At 33.3% G+C, this 25,977-nt stretch overlaps 3 protein-coding genes across 13 annotated transcripts in view; 1 reads left to right on the top strand and 2 right to left on the bottom strand.

Moving 5' to 3' along the window:
• Positions 1 to 16,610, top strand: part of LOC126872160 (DNA-directed RNA polymerases I, II, and III subunit RPABC3) — a 72,308-nt gene extending 55,698 nt beyond the window's left edge. For all 6 annotated transcript variants that reach the window (XM_050631790.1, XM_050631795.1, XM_050631794.1 and 3 more), the window contains one exon: positions 16,390 to 16,610. In XM_050631790.1, the coding sequence (XP_050487747.1) occupies positions 16,390 to 16,507 (118 nt within the window). In that variant the 3' untranslated portion in view covers positions 16,508 to 16,610. The remainder of the gene's footprint in view (positions 1 to 16,389) is intronic.
• LOC126872151 (dynein axonemal assembly factor 10) lies at positions 11,129 to 19,566 on the bottom strand. Of its 2 annotated transcripts, none has more exons than XM_050631780.1 (5): positions 19,134 to 19,566; positions 18,507 to 19,007; positions 18,353 to 18,450; positions 17,510 to 18,280; positions 11,129 to 15,621 (listed from the first exon to the last, which is right to left on the bottom strand). In XM_050631780.1, the coding sequence occupies exons 1-4, from the start codon at positions 19,398 to 19,400 to the stop codon at positions 18,073 to 18,075; spliced, it is 1,074 nt and encodes a 357-aa protein (XP_050487737.1). In that variant the 5' UTR covers positions 19,401 to 19,566; the 3' UTR covers positions 11,129 to 15,621; positions 17,510 to 18,072. The 2 variants fall into 2 exon arrangements, with proteins under 2 accessions (XP_050487737.1, XP_050487738.1); XM_050631781.1 differs by having other exon boundaries at positions 11,129 to 15,624.
• Positions 19,567 to 20,606: 1,040 nt separating this feature from the next.
• On the bottom strand, positions 20,607 to 25,963 carry LOC126872134 (condensin complex subunit 3). Of its 5 annotated transcripts, none has more exons than XR_007691858.1 (8): positions 25,485 to 25,836; positions 24,561 to 25,360; positions 23,947 to 24,481; positions 23,544 to 23,846; positions 23,111 to 23,476; positions 22,524 to 23,036; positions 21,913 to 22,451; positions 20,607 to 21,410 (listed from the first exon to the last, which is right to left on the bottom strand). XR_007691858.1 is itself a non-coding variant. In XM_050631749.1 (8 exons), exons 2-8 carry the CDS (start codon positions 25,590 to 25,592, stop codon positions 22,341 to 22,343), a joined length of 2,736 nt encoding a protein of 911 aa, XP_050487706.1. In that variant the 5' UTR covers positions 25,593 to 25,617; positions 25,864 to 25,963; the 3' UTR covers positions 20,607 to 22,340. The 5 variants fall into 5 exon arrangements, 3 of the variants coding, with proteins under 3 accessions (XP_050487706.1, XP_050487705.1, XP_050487707.1); XR_007691857.1 differs by having other exon boundaries at positions 20,607 to 21,334; positions 21,389 to 22,451; XM_050631749.1 differs by adding an exon at positions 25,864 to 25,963 and having other exon boundaries at positions 20,607 to 22,451; positions 25,485 to 25,617.
• Between the last annotated feature and the right edge of the window lie 14 nt (positions 25,964 to 25,977).

The following is a 25,977-nucleotide window of genomic DNA, read 5'->3' on the forward strand; positions in this document are numbered from 1 at the left end:
AATCTAAAAAAAGGGGTTAAATAGAAAATCGATCTCATCTGGGAAATAGATCGGATTGATTCTTTTATCTAGACTTGCAGCAACAAATGAATCGTCCTGTATATGGTAGACGTCGATAAAAGTAAAAGCACACGTGTGCGAATAGCAGGTGGCGCGTGTGGTGGCTTTACTCTCTCTTCTTTCTTCTCTCTCTTTCTCTCTCTTCGCTCGTCCAGGATCGATGGAAATTCAGGGACGGTGGTGCGCCGCGCGCATTCAATAATTAGTGCTAATTATATTTCACGCGAAGGTCGCTCACGGAAACTACTAAAAGCAACGCCATTTGTTCAACGTATTCGATAGTCACATCCACCTTGAGAATCGATCGGATTCCCGATGCGCTGACCTATATCCATCCGCGTAACCCCCGGATATCCGTTGCAGCAAAACGGGGCTACTCCTTGGAGGCGTGAAAAAGGAAATGGAACGCGTCCTCTCGGGACCGATCGAACCCGAACTCTTTCTTCTATCGTCTTGAAAAAATAGACGAAGTTAACCCTTGCTGTTTAAACTTGAGTCTTTCGTGCTTAAGTTAGTTTGAATTATATTTCATGTATTTTATTTTATATTGATATGAATATATTTATATTTATATCATTATAGAAGTATTTACATTAAATATACGTAGATATTTGCTATACGTGGTCGATAAGAGTTTAAACAGTTCGAATAGGTTAACAAAAATATTTCGAGCAAAAGCTCATTATTATCAAATGAAAAATTTACTGATGTAAAAAAAGCGCTGAACGTATCATTTTTCATAAAAGACAAGAGTCATTTTGTATCCTCTGAATGACACTATATACCTTTCTTATCAGATTCTTAAATTGCGTGATAGGCGATTTCAATGATACAATTGTAACAATTAAATGTATCTGATACTACAATAATATAATTTGTTTCTGCATAGTAGTGTCATTCAAAAACAAATTATATTACTACGGAATCGGATAAATACAATGATAACGTTATTACTGAATTCGCCTTCTAGCGTAATATAAGAACATGACATAACCTAAATATATATCACACACAAGACCCATATTTATAATTAAAGATACCGTTTTTATAGTAATGGCGAAAGGAATAGTATTAGTTATTGTTTACAAAAAGAATTCTAGTGATATTTTAAAACACAAAATTCCAAGAAACATGTAGAATAGTGAAATACGTCTGAAACAAGTTTCCAGAAACAATCTCGTTCGTGCTCAAGGAAAACCGTAGAAATATATCGGTTGCTTTAAAGCGAAGAATAATGAGAAATATTTGTTCCTCTGTTCTTTTTTGAACATTTTTGTTGAGAATTTTTTTGGCAATCGTAATTAGCTTTGCTGAACACTAAACTGCGGATTTTCATGCATTTATAAGAAAGTACAAAAATAATATATATAATATATTATAATATATAATAAAAAAAAGTATAAAACGTGTGTCAACATAATAATAGGAATGAAATATTCAAAGTAGAATATTTGTTATAAAAATATGAATTTATATAATTATTCTCAGTCTGTTAATAACCGATTAATCGTTAAATAGATTTGAATTAAATTAATAGAGCTAAAGGACCATATACAGAGCGTTTCAGTAATACAAGTGTACAGTTACTTCTAAGTTAGATATTAATGAAACAACCTGTATGAAAGATAACGAAACAGACCAATAAAACTTCATTCTTTTGTAATTTAATCATACGTGATAATGAATCGGATTCGATTTACGTACGTAAATAATTAAAACAGACATGTTTACCTCCGGGTCATATCTGTGAATAATTACATTCAAGTGTTTTCAAACGGATTCACATACAAAGTGGAATATAGTTATCGATAATACAAAGGCTCCGACATAATCGCTGTTATTGAAAATGAACTTCTACGCGAGATAGGTATAGAATTTTTTTTTATTCGACTAAATCTACTTCTGACAGATAGAGTATTGGGAACAATGTTATTCGATAAAGGTTACGTGTTCTTTTCCAATAAAATCGAATGTCTAATATCGATTCAGCCATTAACTTACGATTCCAAGTACATACATAAACTGTATCGAGAACTTTAACGACTATGCATTAAATATTCAATGACAAACTGTGGTCGAGCGTATCGAGTCACGAAATTTAAAAAATATCGAACGATCGATTTACGGGTTGGTAAAGTAGTTGAAAAGATCTGCAAGTTTATAAAAAAAAGTTCAAATTTAAAATAATATTAATTTAATTGTCTTTTACCATATAGCTTGAAATGATATTAAATTTAATTACTTTTTTCAAGATTAAAATAACATATGAGTTCTAAAATTCCCTCAATTGTTATATATAAGATGATCTGTTAAATATTCATTATTAAAGTAAACATACCATATCTACAATTTAAATACCGCCTTAATATCTATATTATCATTGAAAACTTCGTTACAAAACATTATGTAATAGCCTAGTTTCGCAACAAAATTATCTCTAAAAAGCACCTAAGCGCGCGGTTATGCTTGAAAAAATATCGGTGACCTTCATGTGTGCTTGCCGCGCGAATTTCGCTAAGCAATCATACTTTATTTTTATCCTACCACCCTATATATTCGATCATATAACAATACAAATATTTCGACGTGTTATTCCATACGTAACACGTTTTAATACCATGTATATGTTGCTAAAGGTTATTTCCAATGATCGATGCATTTATAGTAGCAAGTGAGAGAATTAGAGTTAACCTATCTTCTCATTACGGACCCCATTTTTGGGATGGTTAGGATCCTCTTGCACAATAATTTACCAACTGCTACAGTAATATTGGTAGACTGATACGTTACAGATTACAGGTGAAAACAACTTGTAACAAATATATTATAATTTGTAATGAATATATAGAAATATATTATACATTTTCGGATAAGTTTCAAATATAACCAATATAATCACGCTATTCGTGTCTTGTTATAGTGCTCGTGAAATTTGAAAAAATTTTATATAACGAAAATAATAAGGCCATAAAAGTTTTCTGTAACAATTATTCAAATACTTTCATGTACCAGTGTCATAAAAATCCGCAGTCTACTAATAATATTAGCTTAGTTATGCAAGAGGGCCCTGGTCTCATCTTAACGCGTTAAGGTCGTCGAATAAAAAAGATAACGCCCCTAGACGATCTGAATGGTCCAAATAACCCTGGGCTTTTTCGCAACCCTAACACGCGATGCAATCATATGCTATCTTGATGCGTACACATGTAACGTGTCATATACACGTCTCTGTGTGTGCGCGCGCGTGTGTGTGTAGGATGGTCGTGTATCGAGTGTGCCACTTTTCTCTGTTCTCCTCCGGTTTCGAGGTTAGGTGGACACACATTTACGCCGTGGCCCAGCGCCACGCAGCTTGGCACAGCTTTTTCGGCCAGCATTGTGTAACACGTCTACCGCCAACTGCTCGTAAGGCGCCTTTACAAGCGTAATGTCATACCGTCGGCCTAGTCGCGACTAGTTCTTCTCACGATGTCCCAGACTGCGGACTTTTTTCCGATCCCGCCCGTGAACGCGACCGATTCGAGTCACTTTCAGTTCGATGCACAGTGCTTCTATACACAGACAGAGTGAGTGAGTGAATGAGTGTGTGTGTGTGTGTGAGAGAGAGAGAGAGTCCCTTTGATAGCAAAAATCGATTGGCTTTGTTCGGTTTTACTAGTAACACATAGTGGTTGCTCGTAACTCTTTTAAGGGCTCGTTAATTGGTGCATATAGTCGGGTCGCCCTTATGTGTTCTTCTATGTGATCTAATGTGATGTAATGGTATTTTTAAAGTGAGGTTGATTTGTATGGAGAGCAAGAGGTTTTTCATAGGTGAATGGTTGAAGTATACTACTGATCATAAGTATTAGGACACCTATTGTTGGTTACATTCATTGAAAAGTTATAAATTTTCTCACGATATAAGTTTACATTAAATTTTATCTCATATCGTAGTTCGTATTATAAGACATATATAGTGTGAATGAAGTAACAGATTCATAATAAAATATGTAACTAGAAAATTAAAGAAGTGGAAAACATTCTATTTATAGTAAACGTAAGCAGAGCCCTGTTGGACAGTAATTTATTAACTAATAACGTTGTAGGTTACACCTACCTTCATTATCAAATCTATTGCTATTATATGCAAGAAAATTTATTAATCTTGATAAGTTATAACAATTTCTAATAATATTATCTCTATAATATTATTCTAACAATATCTCTAATAATACTAGCCCAATTGTGCAAAAGAGCCCAGGTGTCCTACTACTCATAACCAGCAATGTATGTATATAATTATTTGTTCCCTAGTGAGAAATCTGGTAATTGTATAATACCAGTTTGTATAGTAGCAAGCGTTGATTAAATCTGTGTTAATTAAATTAATTAAATAAGAATCCGCTTTTCTCAGTTGGAATGCAGTATGTGACTTATATATATGTATATATATCCGCAGAAGAGTCGGTAGAACAGGTCAGTGGATGATTCGTCGCGGAATCAACCGGTGACGCTCGCATCATTAAAACAACGTCACTGGTCAGGAGATCCATTCCGTCGCCTCTCTGCATTATGTCATTAGAGTGGAAGGCAGAATCGATCGTTAAGCTCGTTTAACGGCAAAGTGGTCCAATTACAACCACCACTGCTCTCTGTGGCTTTTACCTCGCTTGAAAACTACGTTGATCGTCCTTGGATTTTTCTCACGAGCGTTCGCCTCGTTTACTTGCCGCCCTCCATCTTCTTCGTTCGTTTCCTGTTTCATTTTTGCTTTCCCGATTTATCCGCATCGAGTTTCGATCAAAGCACGATTCGTAGAATCAATGTTTTTAACATCGTTTCCTTTTTCCAAGGTGAAATATAGATTAGGAATTATAGGGAATTAACTAGAGAATTAATTATTCTTCAAGACTTCCAAAGACCATTTGCCATCTGAGTTTCCTTAAGCTTAACCTTAGAATGAACTTTTTTAGTTTTCTTTTTGATAGTTTTCAACTGAATTATAGCAAATTCTCGCGTTAGAGAGTCTTCCTAAGTTTTAAAAGAAGTAAATAATTATAGAGTCATTAATCTTTGTCCCTTGGCACTATTCACCTCAATCGACGGCAGCACGCACGATAGAACAGCAGCAATTGCTTTTTACATGTTTTCTTCCATTTGTCTTCTATCTTCGTACGTCGCTAACACACATTAAAGGAGACTGATTCGGTGCGCGCATTGAGTCACTGGTTTCTGCTATAGTGCTCCCTAAATTGCCTTTCTTAAAACATCTCTTCTACAAACTAAAATATTCACTTATTCCAATAGAAATACAACTCTGTCATCTTTTTATGTTTTCCCATCTTCTTCTCCTTATTACAAAATGGAAAACACAGCAGAATAAAAAATTTAATTGTAACCAAAAAATAGTCAGATGAAACTCTAATAAAATCATCTGTAAAAATCAAATTCTTAACAGATGAAATCTACCTTTCACAAATAACAACAAGAATGACTTTATTAATAGAATTTTAGTTTCCCACCAGCAGCCCATCCGCACCATCGCTATAAATAGCGGTTTGGTTAGTAAAGTATGTTAGCTTCGGTTGTTCCTTCTTCTAACGTGCTTTCTAACTCGTGTTACACAAATCCATGAAATCTTTGAAACCTCAGTCGCAACTACTATTGTTCTCTGTATTTTCCCTATCAACTGCAGACCAAAGGAACGATACAGTAGTTTCTAACGTTCTTTCATCAGAGCCTAAAAACATCGTTCTCCTCACAGATCGGTTCTAAGCAGAAGGAACCGATATATGCATGTGGATTGTATAACAGAGTCGAGATAGAGACGAGAATGTAGCGCCGTTTCTGCTTGCTGCTGCTGCTGCTCAACGGCTTACGGTCACATATCGTAGTTCACTGTGGCTGCTCGCTACAGCACCATGACTACTACTCTAGTCGTCAACTAGTCGTCGTGTGTGTCGTATATATTCTCTGTTCCTCTGTGTGTATGTGTGTGTATGTGCGTGCGTGCGCGCGCGTGTGGGTGTGCGTTTAACGTCGTGTCGTGTTTTTCGCGGAGAATCACGCGCGCGATCGTTTGGTTTTCCTATTGTACACCTGGGTCGTATACTTTGATCGATTGAAATCAATTTTCGTGTGCCTGGTCCCCGCCAACCATCTCGCCTTGCCCTTCTCGGGTTAGGTTGCAACGGTTGATCGTCACGTATACACGTGTACCCGCTTTGACTAGAATAAATTGGATCTGCGTTAATTGGATCGGTCGTTTCAAAGAGACATGTTGAGAGGTTATATCGTTTTAGAGAAGCATATTTCGATCGGTTTGTACATATGCACCTACATTTCGCATCGTCTTTATTCAGTGTTTGAGACTTTCTGTAGTAGTTTGTTTTGTTAGATAATCTATAAGTACAGCGGAGTAGTTCTTTCCGATGGTTAATCATGGTTAATCATAAGAACGTACATATCTGCGAGGATTACTCAATATCGTGAAAACGATCGTAAGATCTCGTCTTTCAGTCGATTCGATGTTTCGAGCGTAAATATCGTTCCCAGTCGTCACCGAGGTGTCGCTGTCGTATGTGTGTCGGGCTTGGTGCACAAGTACAGTACCGTTCGAAATATAGCCACGTAAATACATACATACGTGCCTTCGTATAAATACACAAAGCCTGGTCGGCAACGCGGAGAATCTCGAATTCCGAATCGATTTCGTCGGATAAATTCCTGAACACGCTACTGTGTGTCTTCAAGGTCGTAATTGTGTAACGAACGTTTAAGATCTCTCGACTGTATTCCGTGGAGCACGGAGCATGAGTTGCAGTTGCCACTGGCAGCAGTGCCTCGGTCGGACACGGTGCTGTGTCACAAGAAGCTGCGTTTGTTTTTCGACTCGGGTTCGCGCGCCTCAGGTTTATCTTTAACCGTTCCACGGTCCATCTTTCGATTATATAATCTGGGGTAGATCGTCAACTACAATAATCGACTCGACGGTTTATTAATCGAAATGTAGTCTCGAAGCGGTACAGTGAATATTTCGAGCCGCGCTCTCGGACATGATTGCGTAACGCATGTAAATTACAATTGTCTTGTCGATAATGTTGGCGTGGTAGCGCGCTCGATCAACATCGAACCTTTCAGTGCTTTTTCTGCGAATCGTTTATCGAATTCACGCACAGTTCGTCGCGTTGTGTAACGTACAACAGGTTAATTAGACTGCACGCTGTGGATCACAATTGTATTGCTCTGTCGGTAAAAGATCGCGGACTCTGCGAGTTAGTGATGATCTTTGACTTCGTCGTGAAATATTTTTTTGTCACTTTTTGTCAACTTTTTATATCAACACGTGATACATTGTTTAAAAATGTATTTATTAAGATTCTATTAACAATTTCCTTATATAGTCATATAGTTGAGTTAGTGATATATAAGGTAGTATTAGGTAGATAATTTTACATAGCTGCTGTCGTTTTTCTAATTTTCTTGTAATACCAAAGATTATCTATTTATGTATGTTACAATTGGCGGAAGAGTATTCGTGATCAAAATGGCACGCAAGGTTCTGCTAACGTTCGGCCAATATTATCGAAGGTCTAAGCCGCGAACATGATTGTGTAATAATGTGTCCGCGTCTTATGCCATTATTGCACTCTTAAGCGCATCATCACGTAACTGTCCTCTCGGTAGCATCGGTGTCGTTCAAGAACTTTTAAGAAGCTTGTATAATCGACTGATTTCGTGTATTTCTTTAAGTCAGTATTTTAATCGTGTGTTACGTCGATAATATCGTGTGTGACGTAAACCTTTAAAATTACCTGTAAACGCATTTTTAAATGTATAATTCATTAAATAGCCTTCAAAAATTAGTGAATAACAAATATTAAAGTAAGAAAATTAAATTTCCTTTGCTGTGACAAAAAATAAAGAATTTAATACACATAAAATAAAAATAATAAACTCAATACGGATCTCCAGATAATTTAAAAAGAATAAAAAAGGCCGGGTATTCTAATAAATAGTTTATCCCACGTGAAGTTAATATTACGCGTTCGCATGACGTCACGTGACGTAACCTGTACGTATAGAACAAACAATCTCAACAGATCAGTTTCGTCGTCACTCGTTGCCCGTTTAAAAAATTGCAATATTCGAATGTGATCCATTCAATGTTTATCCTTCACGTGCTAGTGTGAATTGCTAAGAACGTGTCGAAAGTTGTTCATAAAAGAGAAACATCGATTTTAATTACATGCTTAAAGGTGTTATATTAACTGCAAATAACGAGTGCGTCTCGACGCCGCCAGAGCGTCGCGGCACCGGGGACAGGCTATTATTAGAGACGTCTCTTCTCCTCATTTGACTTTTTAACGGAGAAAAGTGGTATCAGCTGACATCCCTTACATAGACGATTCATCGTGGAACACTTTTATATTCGACTATCGATATCATTTAGAAATTAATTGAATCAACTAAACCAATTGTTCCATGATATATAACTACAAATATTTTTAATTAAAACTTTTATCTAAAAAATATATACCGAAAAAAAAATCGAATAGCGCGCAAACATAAAAGATTTTCTACAATGTCGGAAAGTGTTTCTCCCGTCATAAAAAAGAGGAAGGAGAGGAAAAAATGAAAACGAAGGGCTAGTTTGCACGATGAGAATTAATTAATCCAGGCTGGCGGTGTGTTAAAAGCATTGAAACTAGTAACGCGAAAACGACCGTTCTTTTGTTTCATCCTCTCCTATTGTCCTTTAACGTGACGGGAATAAAACCTACGAGAGAGGTAGTCCAGGTGCCGGTCGAAAAGCAATTTGCCCGCGGGCTTGACGCGTTTCTCTCTTTCCACTGTCAGGCTCAATCACACTTTCCGCGAATCAGAAAACACTTCCGTCGAGAGTTAAATTAATGCGGAGGAAGCGTGACGCGACGCCTTGTGATCTGACGTTCTCGACATAATCGAATCGTCTGCGCGCGCATCGTATTGTGCGCGTGATTTAAAAATCGAAGCTTAAAACTGAGAAAATTCGTATCTTCATATAATCGGATAAATTAATAGAGATAAAAGAAGTTTTAAAAGAAGAACGTTATTTAAATCCGTATCAGTTACTAAATTACTTCGTGTCTATTTAAATTGGTATTTATAAATTGACGAAAATAGGAAGATTCAATACGCGCGTTAATCGAACATCAGACGCCATGATTGTTTTCAAGAAGTCCCTCGTTTAAAAGAAAATATATGCTAACGCGCATTAAAGGGGTTAATTAAGGGAAATCGCGGGTGTATAAGTAGAAAAGAACAACGAAGGAGACGAACAACATGAGGGCAAAAGATAGAAAGGGAGTAAAGATAAAGAGTCGTGGGCAAACGAGAGAGCACGAACGAGAGAGCTAAACGGAAGCGAGCCAATATGAGATTACAGGGCAGTTGGGGCTCGTGCCAGATGCGCGTTTACACGGGCCCTGAATACTGTAAATGCACTATCTGGTACGACATCTCTCCTGTCGCCGCCACCAGAGTAACGGTCACCGAGTTGCTGCTTTTCGGCGGTGCGATAAATTCCAGAAAAAAAAAAAAAAAAAATAAAAAAGAAACTTTTCGATTATATACATAACCTGGAATGAGCAACGCTCCTTTTCACCGGATTAATTTTTCGCTTAAGAAAGTAACTACAAATGAATATTTCATATTTAATCCTTCGAGTAAAAATTTACATTATTTCATTAACCCTGCTGCATTCTTTCGGTCATACCCGATTCAATTGTAGTTTCTTAATGTTAAAATATATCTCAAGTTTTAAACAAATCATTATTGATATGCATGATCTGTTGCTTCAATTTCATGCTAAAAAAGCTTCTTAAAGAAGAAATAAAATTGAAATATAAGAATCGCAATAAGGTTAAGAAATATCACGAAATTACATTTTGTTTTTCACTAGAAGTAATTTTCCTATCTTAGTATTAAGCTGTTCATGATGACTCGAAGGGTTAAACAGGTTATGTCATAATTATAGTGTATTTTTCAACATTCATTTGTAACTTTAATTAGCCAATTGTCTTCGAATTATTTAATGTTTGTTATGCATATGAAAAAGAAATTGTATAAAGAATACTTCTAAATATGAAAAACTTGCAAGTTCGAATGCGTGGCGTTGAACGCGGTTAGGTAAACGGTTTGTAGAGGGGCGACTCGATTGTGTTTCGCGATGAACAACGAGGGTGAAGATCGCGTGTGTTTGTAATTTCGCGTCTCTATCCTCGTTTCTGTATCATCCCAGCTGAAAAGTCGACGCGTCGCCGCGCAGTGTCATTGAAAACATTACGGAGATACAATGTCACGTTACGTCACGCTCGCGAAGACGGATCAGGGAACAATTGGATACGCGAAGGAACACGGGATTGCGTTACTCGCAAAGTGTATCGTGTTCTTATTCCGGTATCACATGACGTTTTGCCTAATACATCGAAGCTCGTCAATTTTATTTATAGAAGTTATTTAGTAAATTTGATATATCATAATTAGACTGCAGATTTGTATGCATTTATGGGGAACATGGGGAAAAATGTACATAATATATCAAATAGAATACGTATAATATTCAAAGTAAAACACTTATTATAATATTTCCATTTCATTAATTACATTCATAAAAATTCGCAGTCTATGCATAATTAAATATAAATTTAGAGAAATGCATTTATTTGTACATTGTAATGAATCACTTGTAAATATTAACTTTTATCTCGAACACAGTCGTCAGGGTCAGTATATCAGTTTGATATGATGCCTTCTTGTTGACTGATGAAGTATTGTTGATCTGCTTGAGTCAAATGATAAGATTCTTTCAGACTCAGTACAAAATATATTTTATTATTGATAAAGGAGGAATATATCAGTTTATAAGGTGATTTGGTATATTGTTATTTGTACAATAGAATTTCTTTTTAAACTGAATAAGTATGTATTGAGTACCTGGACTACTACTGGATTTGACGCTAGAACTACCAAACCAGTAAAAATGACTGTCATCAAAGTCTTTGTATTTGTAATTACTAAAATATTTTAATAGTTATATAGTAACAGTAGCAGTTAAACTTTAATTCCAATTAGCTATATATAACATTATGATTTTTTACCTGAGAAGCATAGGAATGTGATAAAAAATATCTTGCTATTTTATTTAAGCTGTATTTTTAATGTAAGAATAGATTTTAATTGAGGATGAGGAGAAAATATGAAATAGTGATAAAATAAGAAATAAATCGGATAGTAGTCCAGATCGAAATTTCCTGTTTAACGACGCATATCGTGCCAGAGTGTGCACGCCGAATCTGTGTATGTGTGTGTATGCGTGTATACAGCAGCAAGTTAAATTTGGGATGTAGAATGAGATTGCGAAATTTAAAATCTAAAACGAGAGTGTAGAGCATCCATAACGAAACATATACACATCTTGAACATATGTGTATACACATATACACACAAACATATTTTATCTTTGATAATGTTGGAAAATCACATTACACGATCTATATAAGTATATATGTATTAACTGGTACATAGCAAATACTGCACAAGCGAGGTTAAGTGAATAAAAGCGACTGCATGCTAATTTTAAATTAAGCCAGGTAAACCAGTACAGTTTTCCTCTTAAAAGACCAGGCCAGAGAATACTTGTATGCACGTTACATGTGGTTTATATTCTGGTTTAAAATTCTGTACCTCATGCTATATGTCTCTTAAAATCCTGTCTATACGAAATATATAGTAACTATATACAACTGCTTCTAATTACTCATTCAATTTGTACATTTTGGTAAAATTCACTTATTTACAAATCGATCAAAGTGAATACTTATGAGTGTATATTATACATACATAGAAACATAAATAAGCATAAAAAATTCTACCACAATAAGAAAAAGCAAAATTAATTAGTACACCGCTTATAATGCCTCGCATTAATATTGTAATACCACCGGCAATTATTATTGTACATACTTTATAATAGTACCAAATCTAAAAAAAATATTGTGGATTTATCATCTATTTTCACCTATTTTTGAATTCGTCAGGTTCTACCCTTTATAAAAATAATTTTTTTCAACTACCAGGTGACCTAAAAGTTATAAAATTCTTAAAAATGGACATGTCAAGTCTTCCCCGTGTAGTTTTCATATCAATGTAAGCCTTAAAACCTCATAACGACTGGTATTTAAATCTAGTGACATATAACTCACGGTAGCCAAGAATAAAACTAGTGGAAAGCATCAAAGACACGCCGTCAATAATGCGAAATTCTCGAACGCGAGTCATTTTTCTGCGTCAATGGCACAATAGGTATTGTGGAGTTCATGGCTGGTACAGATTTCACGATAGTTACGTCCGTGCGACACAATACCGTGAACCACGCGCGATACAGACGTACGCACGAGATATGGGAAACCTGTTTGGCCCACCGTGGCGCTTGTGTCGCAATAAATCTCTGACACGTTTGCTCAGCAAAAGAATTTCTCCGACTTTAGCATAAAGTCAACGCGTGTGATATTTTCTATAACATACAGTGGCTCACGAAAACATTCGAATGCTTCTAGAAACCTTTTACGAATGTATTGTATATATTTTATATTGAACATTTCGAAATTTCATTAGTATTATAACGATTACATTGATGAAGTTTGAAGCAAAACTGAGAATCTATGTAGTAACTATAAGGTATTTATTCCAACTATATACAATATTCCGCAAGGATCACAAAAGTATTTAAACAATTATCCATTGTATTGTTAATAAGCCTTAATATTCAGTAGAACTATTTTTAATTAGTTATTGTTACACCATTTAACTTATATATTGGAGATTCGTGCTGTATACTAACTTTTTATCAGATACCTTGCAATAAACGTTACTTATATATACTTTTCTAGATTAGTTCCAAATTTTACCGATATAATCATGGTGTCCTTCTTTCATTTTAGTGATCATGGACTTTCGAAATGTTTTATATAGCACATAATATATACATAAAAATTTTCTATGATAAGTAGCCACTCCTTCGATCTTTCATTTTTTGCATTTTTGTCTTTCTTGTATATATCGTAAATGATTACGTGTTCTTGGAAGAGTTGAATAAAAGAGTCGGTGGAGCGTGTAAACGAGAGTATCGGTTCGCGGTCGACTTGTTTTCTTTTTTTTGTTCTTTTGCTCTCATTTTTTCCTCATCGCTCTCGGCCGTCGGACATCGTTTGCGCATAGGCGATATTTATACCTGTGACTTATTCGTTTCACCACTTTCTGGACTTTTTACAACTTCTGACACATTTCAGTTTCTGGCACATTGCATAAGATGCGTGCACCAATTGATGACTTTCTTTGTTCAAGTTCATTCATCGTGAAATCAATTATTGGACTGCGGATTTTTATGCATGTAGGGGAAATTTGAAGATGCACAATTATATAGAGAATGCGTAAAATATAATATGTTATGATATTTTGTAAATAAGAAAATTGCATTCTGAAAATTGCAGATTCCATTTTTTATTATATTCATAAAAGTATGACTTTTCATAAATATTTACAGTCTATTAATTATATAACTTATATAATTTTCGATTAATTATTCTTATATAGATCTGATTAGCGACAAGAGTGTTTCAAACAAATTCCTATCTATAAATGACATGGATCTTCTACTTAAGGTCCATTATGGGTGGTGGTGCTAGTGAACTTTCGCGAAACTTTCAAGAGCGTTGATTTCTATCGTTGAAGAACGTTGAAATTTATCTATCTATTTTTATGTGATTGAATTTTGAACAATATTTTCATATATAAATATATGAATATCTAAGGATAATATAAAAGAAAGATTTTTGAGAAATTTAAAACACTGTTGTCGCTGATATATTAGGGTAACATAAGTAAACCATTATAAATATAGCAGTGATATTGTCGACCACTATTATCTCAAACTGTCATCACTTTTTGTCGCTGCTCATTGTAATTGTAATGACAATAAAAATCATATACTGTGCCGCATCCTTCTCATCATTTCATTTCATACCGCCACCTCTCAAAGTCGTTGCTTCCCGGAACCTCAATATCATTTTAGCAAGTTATTCTTGACCCGGTAGAAATGCTCTTTTTCCTTCCCTTCCGGACATACTCGATGTACGAGGTACATACATAATTATTTTGTATATATTTCATGCATATTGCACTTTTTTTATATAAACAATATTTACGTTTAGTTTTAAACATACGTATTTAAAAAGTAAAACAGATTTACTTAAAAAATTTAATTAGTATTCCTTAATAATATTCATAATTTTAATCCTAAATTTTATTATAATATTAATTCATATTTTGAGACTTGGAAATCATGCAATTATAATATGAGAAAGAATTTGAATAATGAATCAAAGTTAATCATAGTTAATTAGTTATTACTTATAAAAAGTAATATATATAATATGGTTGAAGAATAATAATGGCATATGTTTACTCTACTAAAACATCTTATTTTTTTAATATTTACTCTACACAACATGCCACTGTCAATGTCACATTGAAGATAAGTCATCCAATATCTGAGAAGTTTAATATAGAGATGGATTAATTGAACAAGGGATGAGGAGAAGAGGGTTAGCCAATAGACGGAAAGGAGGGGGCAGAAACCAAGAATACTTCGGTTAAAAATAATCAGCTCTCTTACTATGGATGGTGAGAAATTTGGGAGCAAGGTCAATCGATAGCAGCGTAACTTCCTAAACATGTGTATTGCTCAGTTTATTTAAATATCCTTGGATCGTTAGCGGATGTGTATTATTTCTTTGAACTCTGAGATGTAACGTGGATAATTTTTTTTTCACTTGCTAGAAACATTTTATATCTTGTAATGTATCATCGGAGGTTAATTTTGTAAAAAAGAAAGAGAGAGGATAGTGAACAAAATGTTGACGTCTTTATATTGAAAATTGAATAATAACAGTTCATTTTTGGATTCTTTCTCATTTATAATTCTGTCAATAAACTGCGGTCAAAGTTCCATCACAGGCTATATAATTTCTTGCTACTAGTTCTTACAATATTGGTAAACTTTGGAAAACAAAATTTCGAATAATTTACATTAAACCGTAAACAAATTTTAAAGCTATTTTACGTAGTATTGTATTTGAATCTACACATTAATGTTCTTGGAAAATACATTAGTAAATACATAATCTCGCTTCATAAAGCACAAGATTTCATTTCAATAAAATGAGTTCTGAATAATCGACAATGATGAAAATATTTTTGAAAATTGGCAAATCTAAAAACTTAAGAAAATGACTAATATCGTAGTAAGGTTAGGATTATCTTTATTATTTTGAATTATAATTTTTTTGATTTTGAATTATAAAATAATATTCACCTACTTTATACAATAATACATTGATGTTTTTAAACTCATCGTTTATTATTATGTACCTCGTAATCGTCATAAATCGTTATAAAAGCACGTACACGATGGTGCACTTAAAAAATCCCTAGCATCAGGAAGAAACTGCGTTTCTATTATGGAATCCACCAGCGGAACTGCTTGAAGAAGAGAAACACATTTGACGTCAGAAGAAAATCCTTGGCAGAAGATTTTTGCAATTGGCATGTTGGCAGTGTTGTTAGCTGGTTGTGTGGCTATATTGTATATACGACCGCTATCGGCACTGCAATTATGACGATTGCAGATCCGCAACCGTGATTGAAAACACAACTTCAATGATCACCATCAAATAATGAGGACGAGGATTTAAATCAATATTTTCTAATTATCACATTAGTGTATTTCGATTGAAACATTTTATGTGTGAGGATGAAGAACTGTTTTACTGACCAACATAATAATTTTCAAGTTTATTCTATGTAGATACATATGTACATAGAAAATATGTCTTATTTAATGCTAACTTTAATTCTTCTCAAGTCCAGAAATTTCAAAATCGAGTTAAACAGGAAAACTGAGCTAAATATAATTAATATAACTAGTACAATTAAGTTGAAAAAATTGTAAAACTTAATTTTGTAGACTTAAGAATTTGCTAAATGTAAAATTACATAAAAGTTTATTTCTCAAAGGCCATCATGCTTGAAAGTTCATCTCATTTTTTAATGAAGGATTTAATTTAAACATTTCAAATTCAATGAAATATATCCCTCGATATAATATAGCAATATAAAATTGTTTTTCCGGTGATCAGGAGGGTAAAGTCAAACGAAAAGCCAGCATTCGGTTTCTAAACAAATATATGTAGGCTTTTAGCGTGGTGATTCACGGTGACTTACATTGTCTGTTTCTCTCTGTTGCAGATCTGCCTACGTATCCTTTGGAGGATTACTGATGAGGTTACAGGGTGACGCAAACAACCTACACGGTTTTGAGATCGACCAGCATATGTATCTACTAATGAAAAAATTGGCGTTCTAACTGCATTACATGCGCCGCAATTGTTGATTTAGGAAATGTGTGTATATTAAATGCATTCTTTTCAAGGAGAACGTTATTATTAATAAATTTAGGAGAAAAGTGATTGAATTGTTAGAAGTTATTAATGGTCGATATGATTCCAGAAAGAAATTTCTTGTATATTGCAATAATTGAGGAAGCAGTACATTGACGTAAAACAGGAAATATGTATTTTGTTTTCTAACTGATCGTTCACTATTCATATTCTCCAATTCATGAATCATTACTAAGCATTGTCACTGCCATTGCGATTTTCAGATACATGCTGACTAATAAAGGTATTTTTCCACGTAAAAAATAACCTTCTAAATAAAAACTCCCAACCTATCCAATTATTCTTATTAAAAGGTACCATAAAAATTACCAGAATTAAACAGTTGTTAAATAAAATGATTACTAACTGTTGATTAAATTCTTGGAAAACAAACAAAACATGACAATTTTCAGGCGAGTTTGTAGTAGCTTTACAACGCTGCGATTGGCCAGCTAAGTTGGTACATATTTAAATAAACTGCTTTGCTCCTTGTTACCAGTTGAATTAATTACAGGCAGTTCTTGTAATTAAACTGCAAAGACCCGTAATTCCGCATTCTCTTAATTGCGAGCAACTGATTCAATGAAGTAAAATATTTTTGCTCACTCCTGTCTTTTATAAAAGTAACCATTAAAAGACAATATTTAATTCATAACATAAAATTTTCAATAAATTCATCAAATCTTAAAAAAATAAAAGAGATTTGTAGGAGAAAAATCTATGTCTTGTTTTTTGTGATGCTGCGCGTACAGGACGACGCCATTTTGGAGAACAACGGAGCCAAGACTAAATGCGTGATCCAATCGAAACGCGCGCAGCTTCTGTGAACACGAGAGCAAGAAACGAAAAGAATGTATCACAGAGACATGTTGCAGAAGGGGGAATAGCCAAGAACTAATTTATGTAATTAAACTCGCGGTATTCCTGACCTTGTATGGCTGAATGTGAGCTGACCGAGGCTGGCTCGAACAATGTAGCATAAGTACCACTTGGCGTGGATACGTCTCGCGCCTCAACATGGCGGTCTGATGTTGCATAACATATCGCACTATAAGATGGCTGCCACTTAATAAGGGTTTGATTCTAAATAGATTGGCCCGATGACATATAATTCGCTTTTATCTGGTCGTCCGTACCGCGAAGTTGCGCAACGCGTGCACATGTATACGGAGACAAAAATCGATATTTAACGAACCACAAGTGTCGCCATCGTGATGAAAATTTCCTTCGCAGTCGGTAATTTAGATTCTTAGATAACCAAGAATTCCAGACAATTTAATTTGAATTTAATGAAAAATTTTGTAGAATATTAATTTTTATTTTATTCATTTTATTTCATCAAATTATATAAAGTAAGAAAATTGATGTTTATTTACAGTTTTATCTCATTTCTATTGCATTAGTGAACGTTTCATACTGAATAATATTAAATAACATAATATAAATATTTTATTTTTTTATAATTAATTAGAACATGAATTTATACTTTTTCTTAGAAAGTATTAAGTTTTGTGGTGATAATTACCCTCAAACATTGATCAAATGCAGTGCAAACAGCCAAACCCTGTTTGTCTGGACTCCAATCTAGGGAACTAACAGGTTGTGATGAAACAATAGTGTTTTGTAAAAGAGTTAGATCACCGACGACTCCGCGGCCAATGCCATCTACGTCTACTATTTTTCGTTTCTTTGGATAATTACTAAAAATAATTCAATAGTAAATAAAACTATAAAAAGCTAAAAATAAAAATAGATATAAAATGTATAATTACTATTTCCATAAACAAAGGCTTCCTCCTCCACCACAAGTAACAAATATTTCACGATTTTGGGGCAAATGTCTAACTAACCATACTGTTGCATTATGTGCCTAAAACATTATAAATCAAATTAAATGAAGATGTGATTTTCACATTTTAATCTTACCTTCTCAGTTAGATAAGTAAATCCTTTTTTAGGATGCTGAGTTTTTAAGTCAAACAAATAAAACTTTGACTCCAAAGTGGTAGCTATTAATTTATTCATTGGAATATCCTTCCTATCAAATTCAATGCTACAAACTCCATTTTTAAGATTACTTTCCCACAAAACAGCCATTGCTTTCAAATCAAACATTTTTACATCTCCATTATCATAACCAGCAGCTACAACTCGTTCCTCAGAATTGTATGAATTTCCAAATGCAACTGTCCAGCAATCTCTACGATCTTCACCCTCTTTAGGTTCCATTACAGCAACTGGCCGACCTTTCAACCTAGGATCCCAGACTTTAACACTTCCATCCCTAGAGCCAGTTACTAATTCCGGTGCGCCGCATCCAATGTTCTGTCCAGCTACACCATCGATACTGTTTATAATCTCATCATGAGCAACAGTAGTATAAATTGGTATCGAAGGGTCTTCTAGGTTGTAGATGTTCAATTTACCCTAATAAAGATGACTTTAAATCTTATCTATGTAGGAATAACAAATTGTTAAAATTTAAATCTTATGTATAATATCATTCATTCAAATGAAAATATCTTTTAAATTTTTTATATTTTTTGTTAATACCTGAAAATCACCAGTTGCTAAATATCTGTCTTTTAGGCTAGATGCTTTAAAGGTTCCGCATTTTATCGGTTGAGATCGTTCGATATCTTTAACAAGATTTAATTCGCCGCTGGAAACTTCATAGATTTGTATAATACCGCTACCTCGCGGTCGTGAGCCCATAACCACAAATTTTGCGCTGCACGGAATCCATTTTGCGTCGAATAAGGAATAATTTACCGATTTCTCAATATGACAAATTATCTGCGGTTTCTCAAATTTATCCATGCTTTCGAAGTTGACTATACAACAAGACTACTTGGTTCTTAGCTAAAATTTGTGAAACTGTGACAGCACTTATTTTGACGTATCTGAAGTATTTGAAGTATCCATAAACAGAGATCAATAGGGAACAGGAAATAGGAAGTAGTGAGTATGGAGTAGGGAGATCGTTGATGCAATGTCAAAAATGTTGGTCAGAAAATGCACTAGGAATAGGGACCTCTAGTGGCCAATGGCCGAACTATAAACACGTATCTTCTCCGTTCTCATGGTGGGAGAAATAAACGTACACACAGTGAGAAGGGAAGTATTTCAGTTATTAATGAATAAGATTTTGCTAAAAAGAGATTTTTAATTATCATATTCCTTTAAATTTAATTTAATTAATTTAATTTAATTAATTTAATTAATTTAATTTAATTAATTTAATTAATTTAATTTAATTAATAATTAAATTAAATTTAATTATCATATTCCTTTAAATTTTTAACTTCATTAATATCAATAACATCCTTTTCGAAAAAATATAAAAATTGCCTGAAAGTTTAATTAAATATCAAAAATAAATTGTTTCTTCTGTATTGTTTATAGAAATACAATAAAAAAATGAGATTATTTACTGTAAAAATAATTAAACAAAATGTATTTAGAAAAACTTTCAATAAACCAGAATAGTTTAACAGCATTTAACACTTTTGTAATATATTCCATTCACTACCCAATCTCACAAAAATTCAGACAAGAAATTAAAAAATGAAATCATAAAACGTTAAACGCAAAATTTACAGAAAAAAAAGTATATAAAAAAAGCGCGAAATAGTTTTAAAAAATTCCGAGAAATGACGTCACTTTCAAGAATGGTGAATTTGTGCCATATTCTGTGCTCTCATGTTCTCCTGACACAAAATCACAAAATCGATCTAAAGTTTTGATCAAAATCTCGAAAATTTCAGCTATACCCCGTAGTGCCTAGTACAAACACATAATTATTTATTTATTTACATAAATGCGTTTGCTTTCTTTTTCCTTTGTATAAACGTGTGGTGACGCCAAGTACAATTTTTCGTATATAAGTATATGTGATATATGTATATATCAAACATATGTAAGCATAAATACATAAAATATAAGTGTAAAATATAAAAAGTATAAAACTGTAGAGATTTACGTGTAGAGGATGGTTGTTACGTGAAGATTAAAGGACAAGATTGCTCGTTGTTGGAACCGTCGAATATATTTAGAATAATAAATTAATGTACAGCCTGTATACGTGAGTCGTTAGTACAAAGTATAAATCGCAAAATAAAATCGCGGATAAATACTCGTTAATGCTCGTCGCGCAACTCGGTAGACACTGTTAGATACTCGGTATGTACTGTCCGCTTGCGATCGTGACCGTTTATTTATACTGGTCGGGGGGAAGTCGGAAAATTTGAATTCGTCTTCATTCGACGGTTGTATGTAGCGGCGACATTGTTTTGCCCGGAGTCTATTTGTTCTTACATTACTTGTATCCTAACGATCTTGATACTCCAAGGCAAAACAACAACATGATCTGAATTGTCCTTTGACTCATGTGCCGCTACAAAACTATAAGTAAACATAAGTGGAATATAAATAATTTAGACATCTAACACGCCTTGAGAAGCCTTAGATAAGTTTGAAAATTGATATGGATCAAGCAAGATAAGATAATCTGTAGATTAAACCATTATGTTTGAATTGACATGTATATGGTAAAAGTGTGAACTTGCAAAGGTGCCTGGTTCATCTCTCAGGAGCATAGATGTTAATGCTCTCAAGAATTTTAAGACAGTGGATCTGTTTATTGAATATTGTGATTGTAAATTAGATCTGACTTTTGACATTGACCTCCCGTCGTGCATACGCATGTCTCGCACCAGGAGCATCGGATGAAGAAATGTTGGGCCATTTGAACGCTAGAGGCGGTGTTTTGTGAGGAATACTTTTGGCTGAATTTATTTCATACTCACAATTCATCCAGGTCTGTTCCAGCTATAAGGTCATCAGAATTTATTTGTCTCCAATAGTTGTTTGTTTTTTCAACAATGAATTCTACCAGTTCTTCAGATACAAACAACTGGAAGTATTGCAGAAATCCCCAGAATCTTATATTTGTTTGAATAACCGATTGCTGTTTTGTAAAATCATGAATTATTAGCCTAAATTTTTTCGAAGTCCATGTAATATCTGACTGGTTGGTACTTCGTACGTTAACGTTATCAGTTTCTTGAGATTCTGATGTACTAAGTACATTTAATAGTCGTTTTCTTTGATTTGCTGTATTTATATGTGATTCATTTTCATCACAACTTTCCGAAGCAGTCTCGTTCACCAGTTGCCGTTTTTTTAGATTTTTATACTTCATTTTAAAGAGTACCGAAACCTACATCACTTATTAATATTTGAAACGGATAGGAGGAATTAAAGATCCTCTGGATGTAACAACTTAATAACCTGGTTTACTTATTTTTCTGTATGTAATGTTATTAATTACCTTTTAACTGTGATACTCTACAAAAAGATAGAAAACAAACAAACTTTACTCGTTGCAGGAACTTCTTCTTATGCGCTAGTTTAACATAATTAAGATGTCAATTCGCGTGTCCTTACTGTCACTGGCCAATACGACGCGTTTAGTGAATGCGGGCTATATCCGGCGTAAGTCGATGTGAAGTATTTTGTGAATGCCGGATATAATCGGCGCTAGGCGTGAAAGAGTTAAAAATGAAAAATTTTAAAATGTTACGTGGAATTCAGAGATTTTTATTATTTCGTGAACATTCTATAAAACATTGCATATATAAACGGGAAATATATAAAATATATGCTCGGGAAATATATAAAATTTAATTCAATATTATGTAAAATATAAATATAATAATTCATATTTAGTTCAATTACATTCCTATTAAGAACAATTACTCATTCATCAGCTTCAGTGTCTTCATCTTCTGCTACATCGGTAGCATTAGGAGCATTTAACTTTTTCGTAAAAAGTTCGACGTATCTTACTAACCGTTTATCAGAAACTACCTGTAAAAGATATAAATGTTTATATAAATTTGTAATATATAATTAACAATTGTTTGTATGTAAAATATTTACCATTTCCATCACTTTATTGATAGCTTCCTGTAAGTTTTTTTTAGACGTGTTATCGTCCAATTCCAAATGCAAATCTTTCAACGATTTAATAAGAGTTTCTTTGTCAATGTTGCTTTCTGTATTTAATACCTCTGCCAAAATAGAAAAAACGAGGCTATTATGAGCACAGAAATTCTCTCCTCCAGGTTTACGAGTTTCAAGCCTAGTCAAGTTTAATATAAACCTGGACACTTCATAAGGATCAATTTCTTGTAAGGGACTGATGTCTGGTGCATTACATAAAATTTGTAAGGTCGGCAAGTATGCTTCTTCTAATAACATGTGTGCATCGGGTACGAATGTGACAAAATTATCGAAGAAACCAGTTAGACATTGTCGAAGATAGAAGTCGCTATCGTTTACAGGATTGTAACATAAAATTATTAATCTTGACAATAAACTCGAACTAGTAATTCGTCGATGAAGTAATAATTTGCAAAGACCTTCCGCGGCAACTGTTCTTAGTCCTTGATTCTATATTTTTAACAAAAAGATTTTCACATTATATATTTAAAATAAAAGAATATTAGACTAGAATATATACTCACTGCATTATCTAATAATCCGGCTATAATTTTAATAAAATTACAATTGCCTCGTTCTGCTTCTGATTTACGTAGAGATGCTACAGAAACTTCTGTGTCGGTATCTGTAAATAATTTAGTGCGAGATTTTTCTGATTTACTACCAGTATTATCGGGTACATTTTCTAATATATCAAAATGCTCCAGGCCGTATAACAATAAAAGGTCGAAGATTCCTTTCAAAGCAACAATCCAAATATCTGGATTTTCTTGTTCCAAAGAAAATTGTAAGAATAACATCATAATATGTTGTTTAGCTAATTCCCTGTCCAATATACAACAAACACTAACTGCTTTTAATGCTAATATATGTACTTTATCATCCGGATGCTGAAAACAATAATTACGTTATACATAATAATTTAAGATTAAATAAATTTATATTTCAATCACATACATCTAAACTATCAAGCGCTATTTGCATAAGGCTTTTAAGTGTTGGCGTTAACGAAGTTACAGACTGCATCATTGTACATATTATAGTTAGACATTTTATCATTGTTGCAGAATCGCTCTTTTCTTTGATCTCTTCATTAACTATAGTTTGTGTTACTTGAGGTTTTTCTGATAATTTTACTATTTCCTTGTTCAATTCGTTTATTTGATTTTTTAAACCATCTGCCTTTAAATACTGTTTGTCTTGTATAGCCTGATATTCTTCTTCTTTTAATTCTAATAATTTTACCTTAAGTTTTGCTCTCTAAAAAGTACTTTTCATTAAGATAAATGGTACTACAATTTTTACCAAATTTGAATTTTTTAATGTTATATTTAATATTATATTGAGAATACCAACTTACTTTTAAGTTAATCTCGTGTTGTTGTTCCTCCGTGATTTGTGTTTGTGTTATAGTTTCTTTCAAAGGCAATCTAATTTCACTGATTATATTAGCTAATGTATCTAGTCTGCTATTTACATCGGGTATAACGTTTTTTAGGTGTGTTACTGCACATTCAACAAGTTTTTCAGTCCAGTAATTACCCATTAAAATATTACGTATTAATTCGTTCAACTTTTTTCTTCCAACTTCATCAGATAAATCATAAGTTGTTACTATTTCAAATAACTGTAATAAGACAAATTTCTGCATATGATTCACCCATGTTTCGGTTTGTTGTGTGGATATTGCTGTAAGGAAATCGGAAATATAATTGCAGAACATTGATAATTCTGGTAAAATTGTTTCCAATTCTTCTGTACAAGATTCACGTTGAACATATTTTACTAAGCATCTCCAATACAGTGCAGTTTCACTGCCCAATTTATTCACTGGTATTAATTTAGTCTCTTTATCTATTGGTAATTGTTCTATTAATGTATTTAATGCAGTGTTCCTAATTAAATAAAGATTAACCATTTAGTATTTCAAACAAATGTTCAATTGCACATATATATGATAAATTAAATACTTACTTAAATAAAGAATCTAGGGCTAAAACAGATACATCTGTACCAATTTCAGCATCAAGAGCTGTTATTAAACTGATGAATTTACCATTAAAATGTCTTAACCATGATGGTAATAGAACATTTTGAACAGTTCTTTTAATTATATCAGATCTATCTTTTAAACCATCATTTAGCAGCTGATCTCTTTGTGTAATAGTTAAAGATCTTACTGTTACTTTACTAATGAATTCATATGCCATTTTACGAACTGCCTCATCTACATCTCTGGTTCTTCTCAATGCAACTTGTAAAGTACTTTGATTCTTTCCCATGCTCATCAATGCTGCTTTACGAACCATAGCATTTGGATCTTTGCTGGCATGAAATATATACATTTTTATAACAGGGCATTGCTCATCTGTAGGATCTTGAAGTCTATGTAAAGCAAAAATTGCCTGAGCTCTAACTTTTGGCGATCTATCTAACAACCGATCCATCATAGAAGCAGTAATTTTATCACAGACAGCATCATCAATAAAAGCCTGATCACCCATAGAATTTAATAACATATTCAAAAAATGACAAACTCGAAATCTTACTCCTATGTCTTTTGCACTATGATTCGTTAGGAGAAATTCAAACAGGTTGGAAAGAAATGGACACATCGGTTCCTCAGATTCATTATCATTTATGGCTGAATATAAACTAGCGGCAAATTTAGCAACAAACTCCAGAGTATTCTCAACTCGTGGATGTCGCTGTGCAAAAGTAAGTGGAACTTTAAAACAGGATATAAAGCAGTTCCAAAAATCTGATTCATTAGTCTAAAATCGAAAAAGGAAATGTTAGTAATTTTGCACGCTGTATGTAAAACATTTATATTGAAAATTTTTTAAATAAAAATAAATTAATTATAATGAATTCGTCTGTATTACAACCTATTCTTACCTGTTCGTAGCATTTCTTCAATTTTTTTAAATTACTCTGATGACAAGTTTTATTAAATTGAACACTATGAAATATTTCTTTTATATAATTATTTGTATTTCGTTCCATACTTATAAAATAATACGATTACGACCTGAAATATAAAAATGTGTGAGAAAACGACATAAGAAACAAAAACGTTACAAATTCAAATATATTTTCCTTATTGGTTGAAATGTTCACATCCATCTTACATCTACGAATCAGAGATCGCATGACAAGGATAATGAAATGATTGCATTGAAACTGAGTAAGATGGAACAATAACAATACTCGACTTTAAAAACATTGGCGTAAGAATGGATTTAGATATCAACCTAAACATATGATCTTAACCTACATATTCAGGGAAATAATGTTTAATATGCATTGCTTGGCAAGATTATCTGATGAAACTGAGCCAAAATACAATATCATATTGAATGTTTTTGTACAAAGTTTTATTTAAGAAGAT

The sequence above is a fragment of the Bombus huntii genome, chromosome 12, assembly GCF_024542735.1.
Source record: "Bombus huntii isolate Logan2020A chromosome 12, iyBomHunt1.1, whole genome shotgun sequence".
Taxonomy (NCBI): domain Eukaryota; kingdom Metazoa; phylum Arthropoda; class Insecta; order Hymenoptera; family Apidae; genus Bombus; species Bombus huntii.

Bases quoted from the DNA above. Each gene is read 5' to 3' on its own strand.
- LOC126872151 (XM_050631780.1), bottom strand. From the start codon at position 19,400: ATGGATAAATTTGAGAAACCGCAGATAATTTGTCATATTGAGAAATCG. The intron at 19,008-19,133 runs GTATTAACAAAA...CATCTTTATTAG, and splicing joins TAGCAACTGGTGATTTTCAG to GGTAAATTGAACATCTACAA. The intron at 18,281-18,352 runs GTAATTATACAT...AATTATTTTTAG, and splicing joins AGCCTTTGTTTATGGAAATA to TAATTATCCAAAGAAACGAA.
- LOC126872134 (XM_050631749.1), bottom strand. From the start codon at position 25,592: ATGGAACGAAATACAAATAATTATATAAAAGAAATATTTCATAGTGTT. The intron at 23,847-23,946 runs GTAAGTTGGTAT...AGTACTTTTTAG, and splicing joins AACACGAGATTAACTTAAAA to AGAGCAAAACTTAAGGTAAA. The intron at 23,477-23,543 runs GTATGTGATTGA...TATTGTTTTCAG, and splicing joins TAGCGCTTGATAGTTTAGAT to CATCCGGATGATAAAGTACA.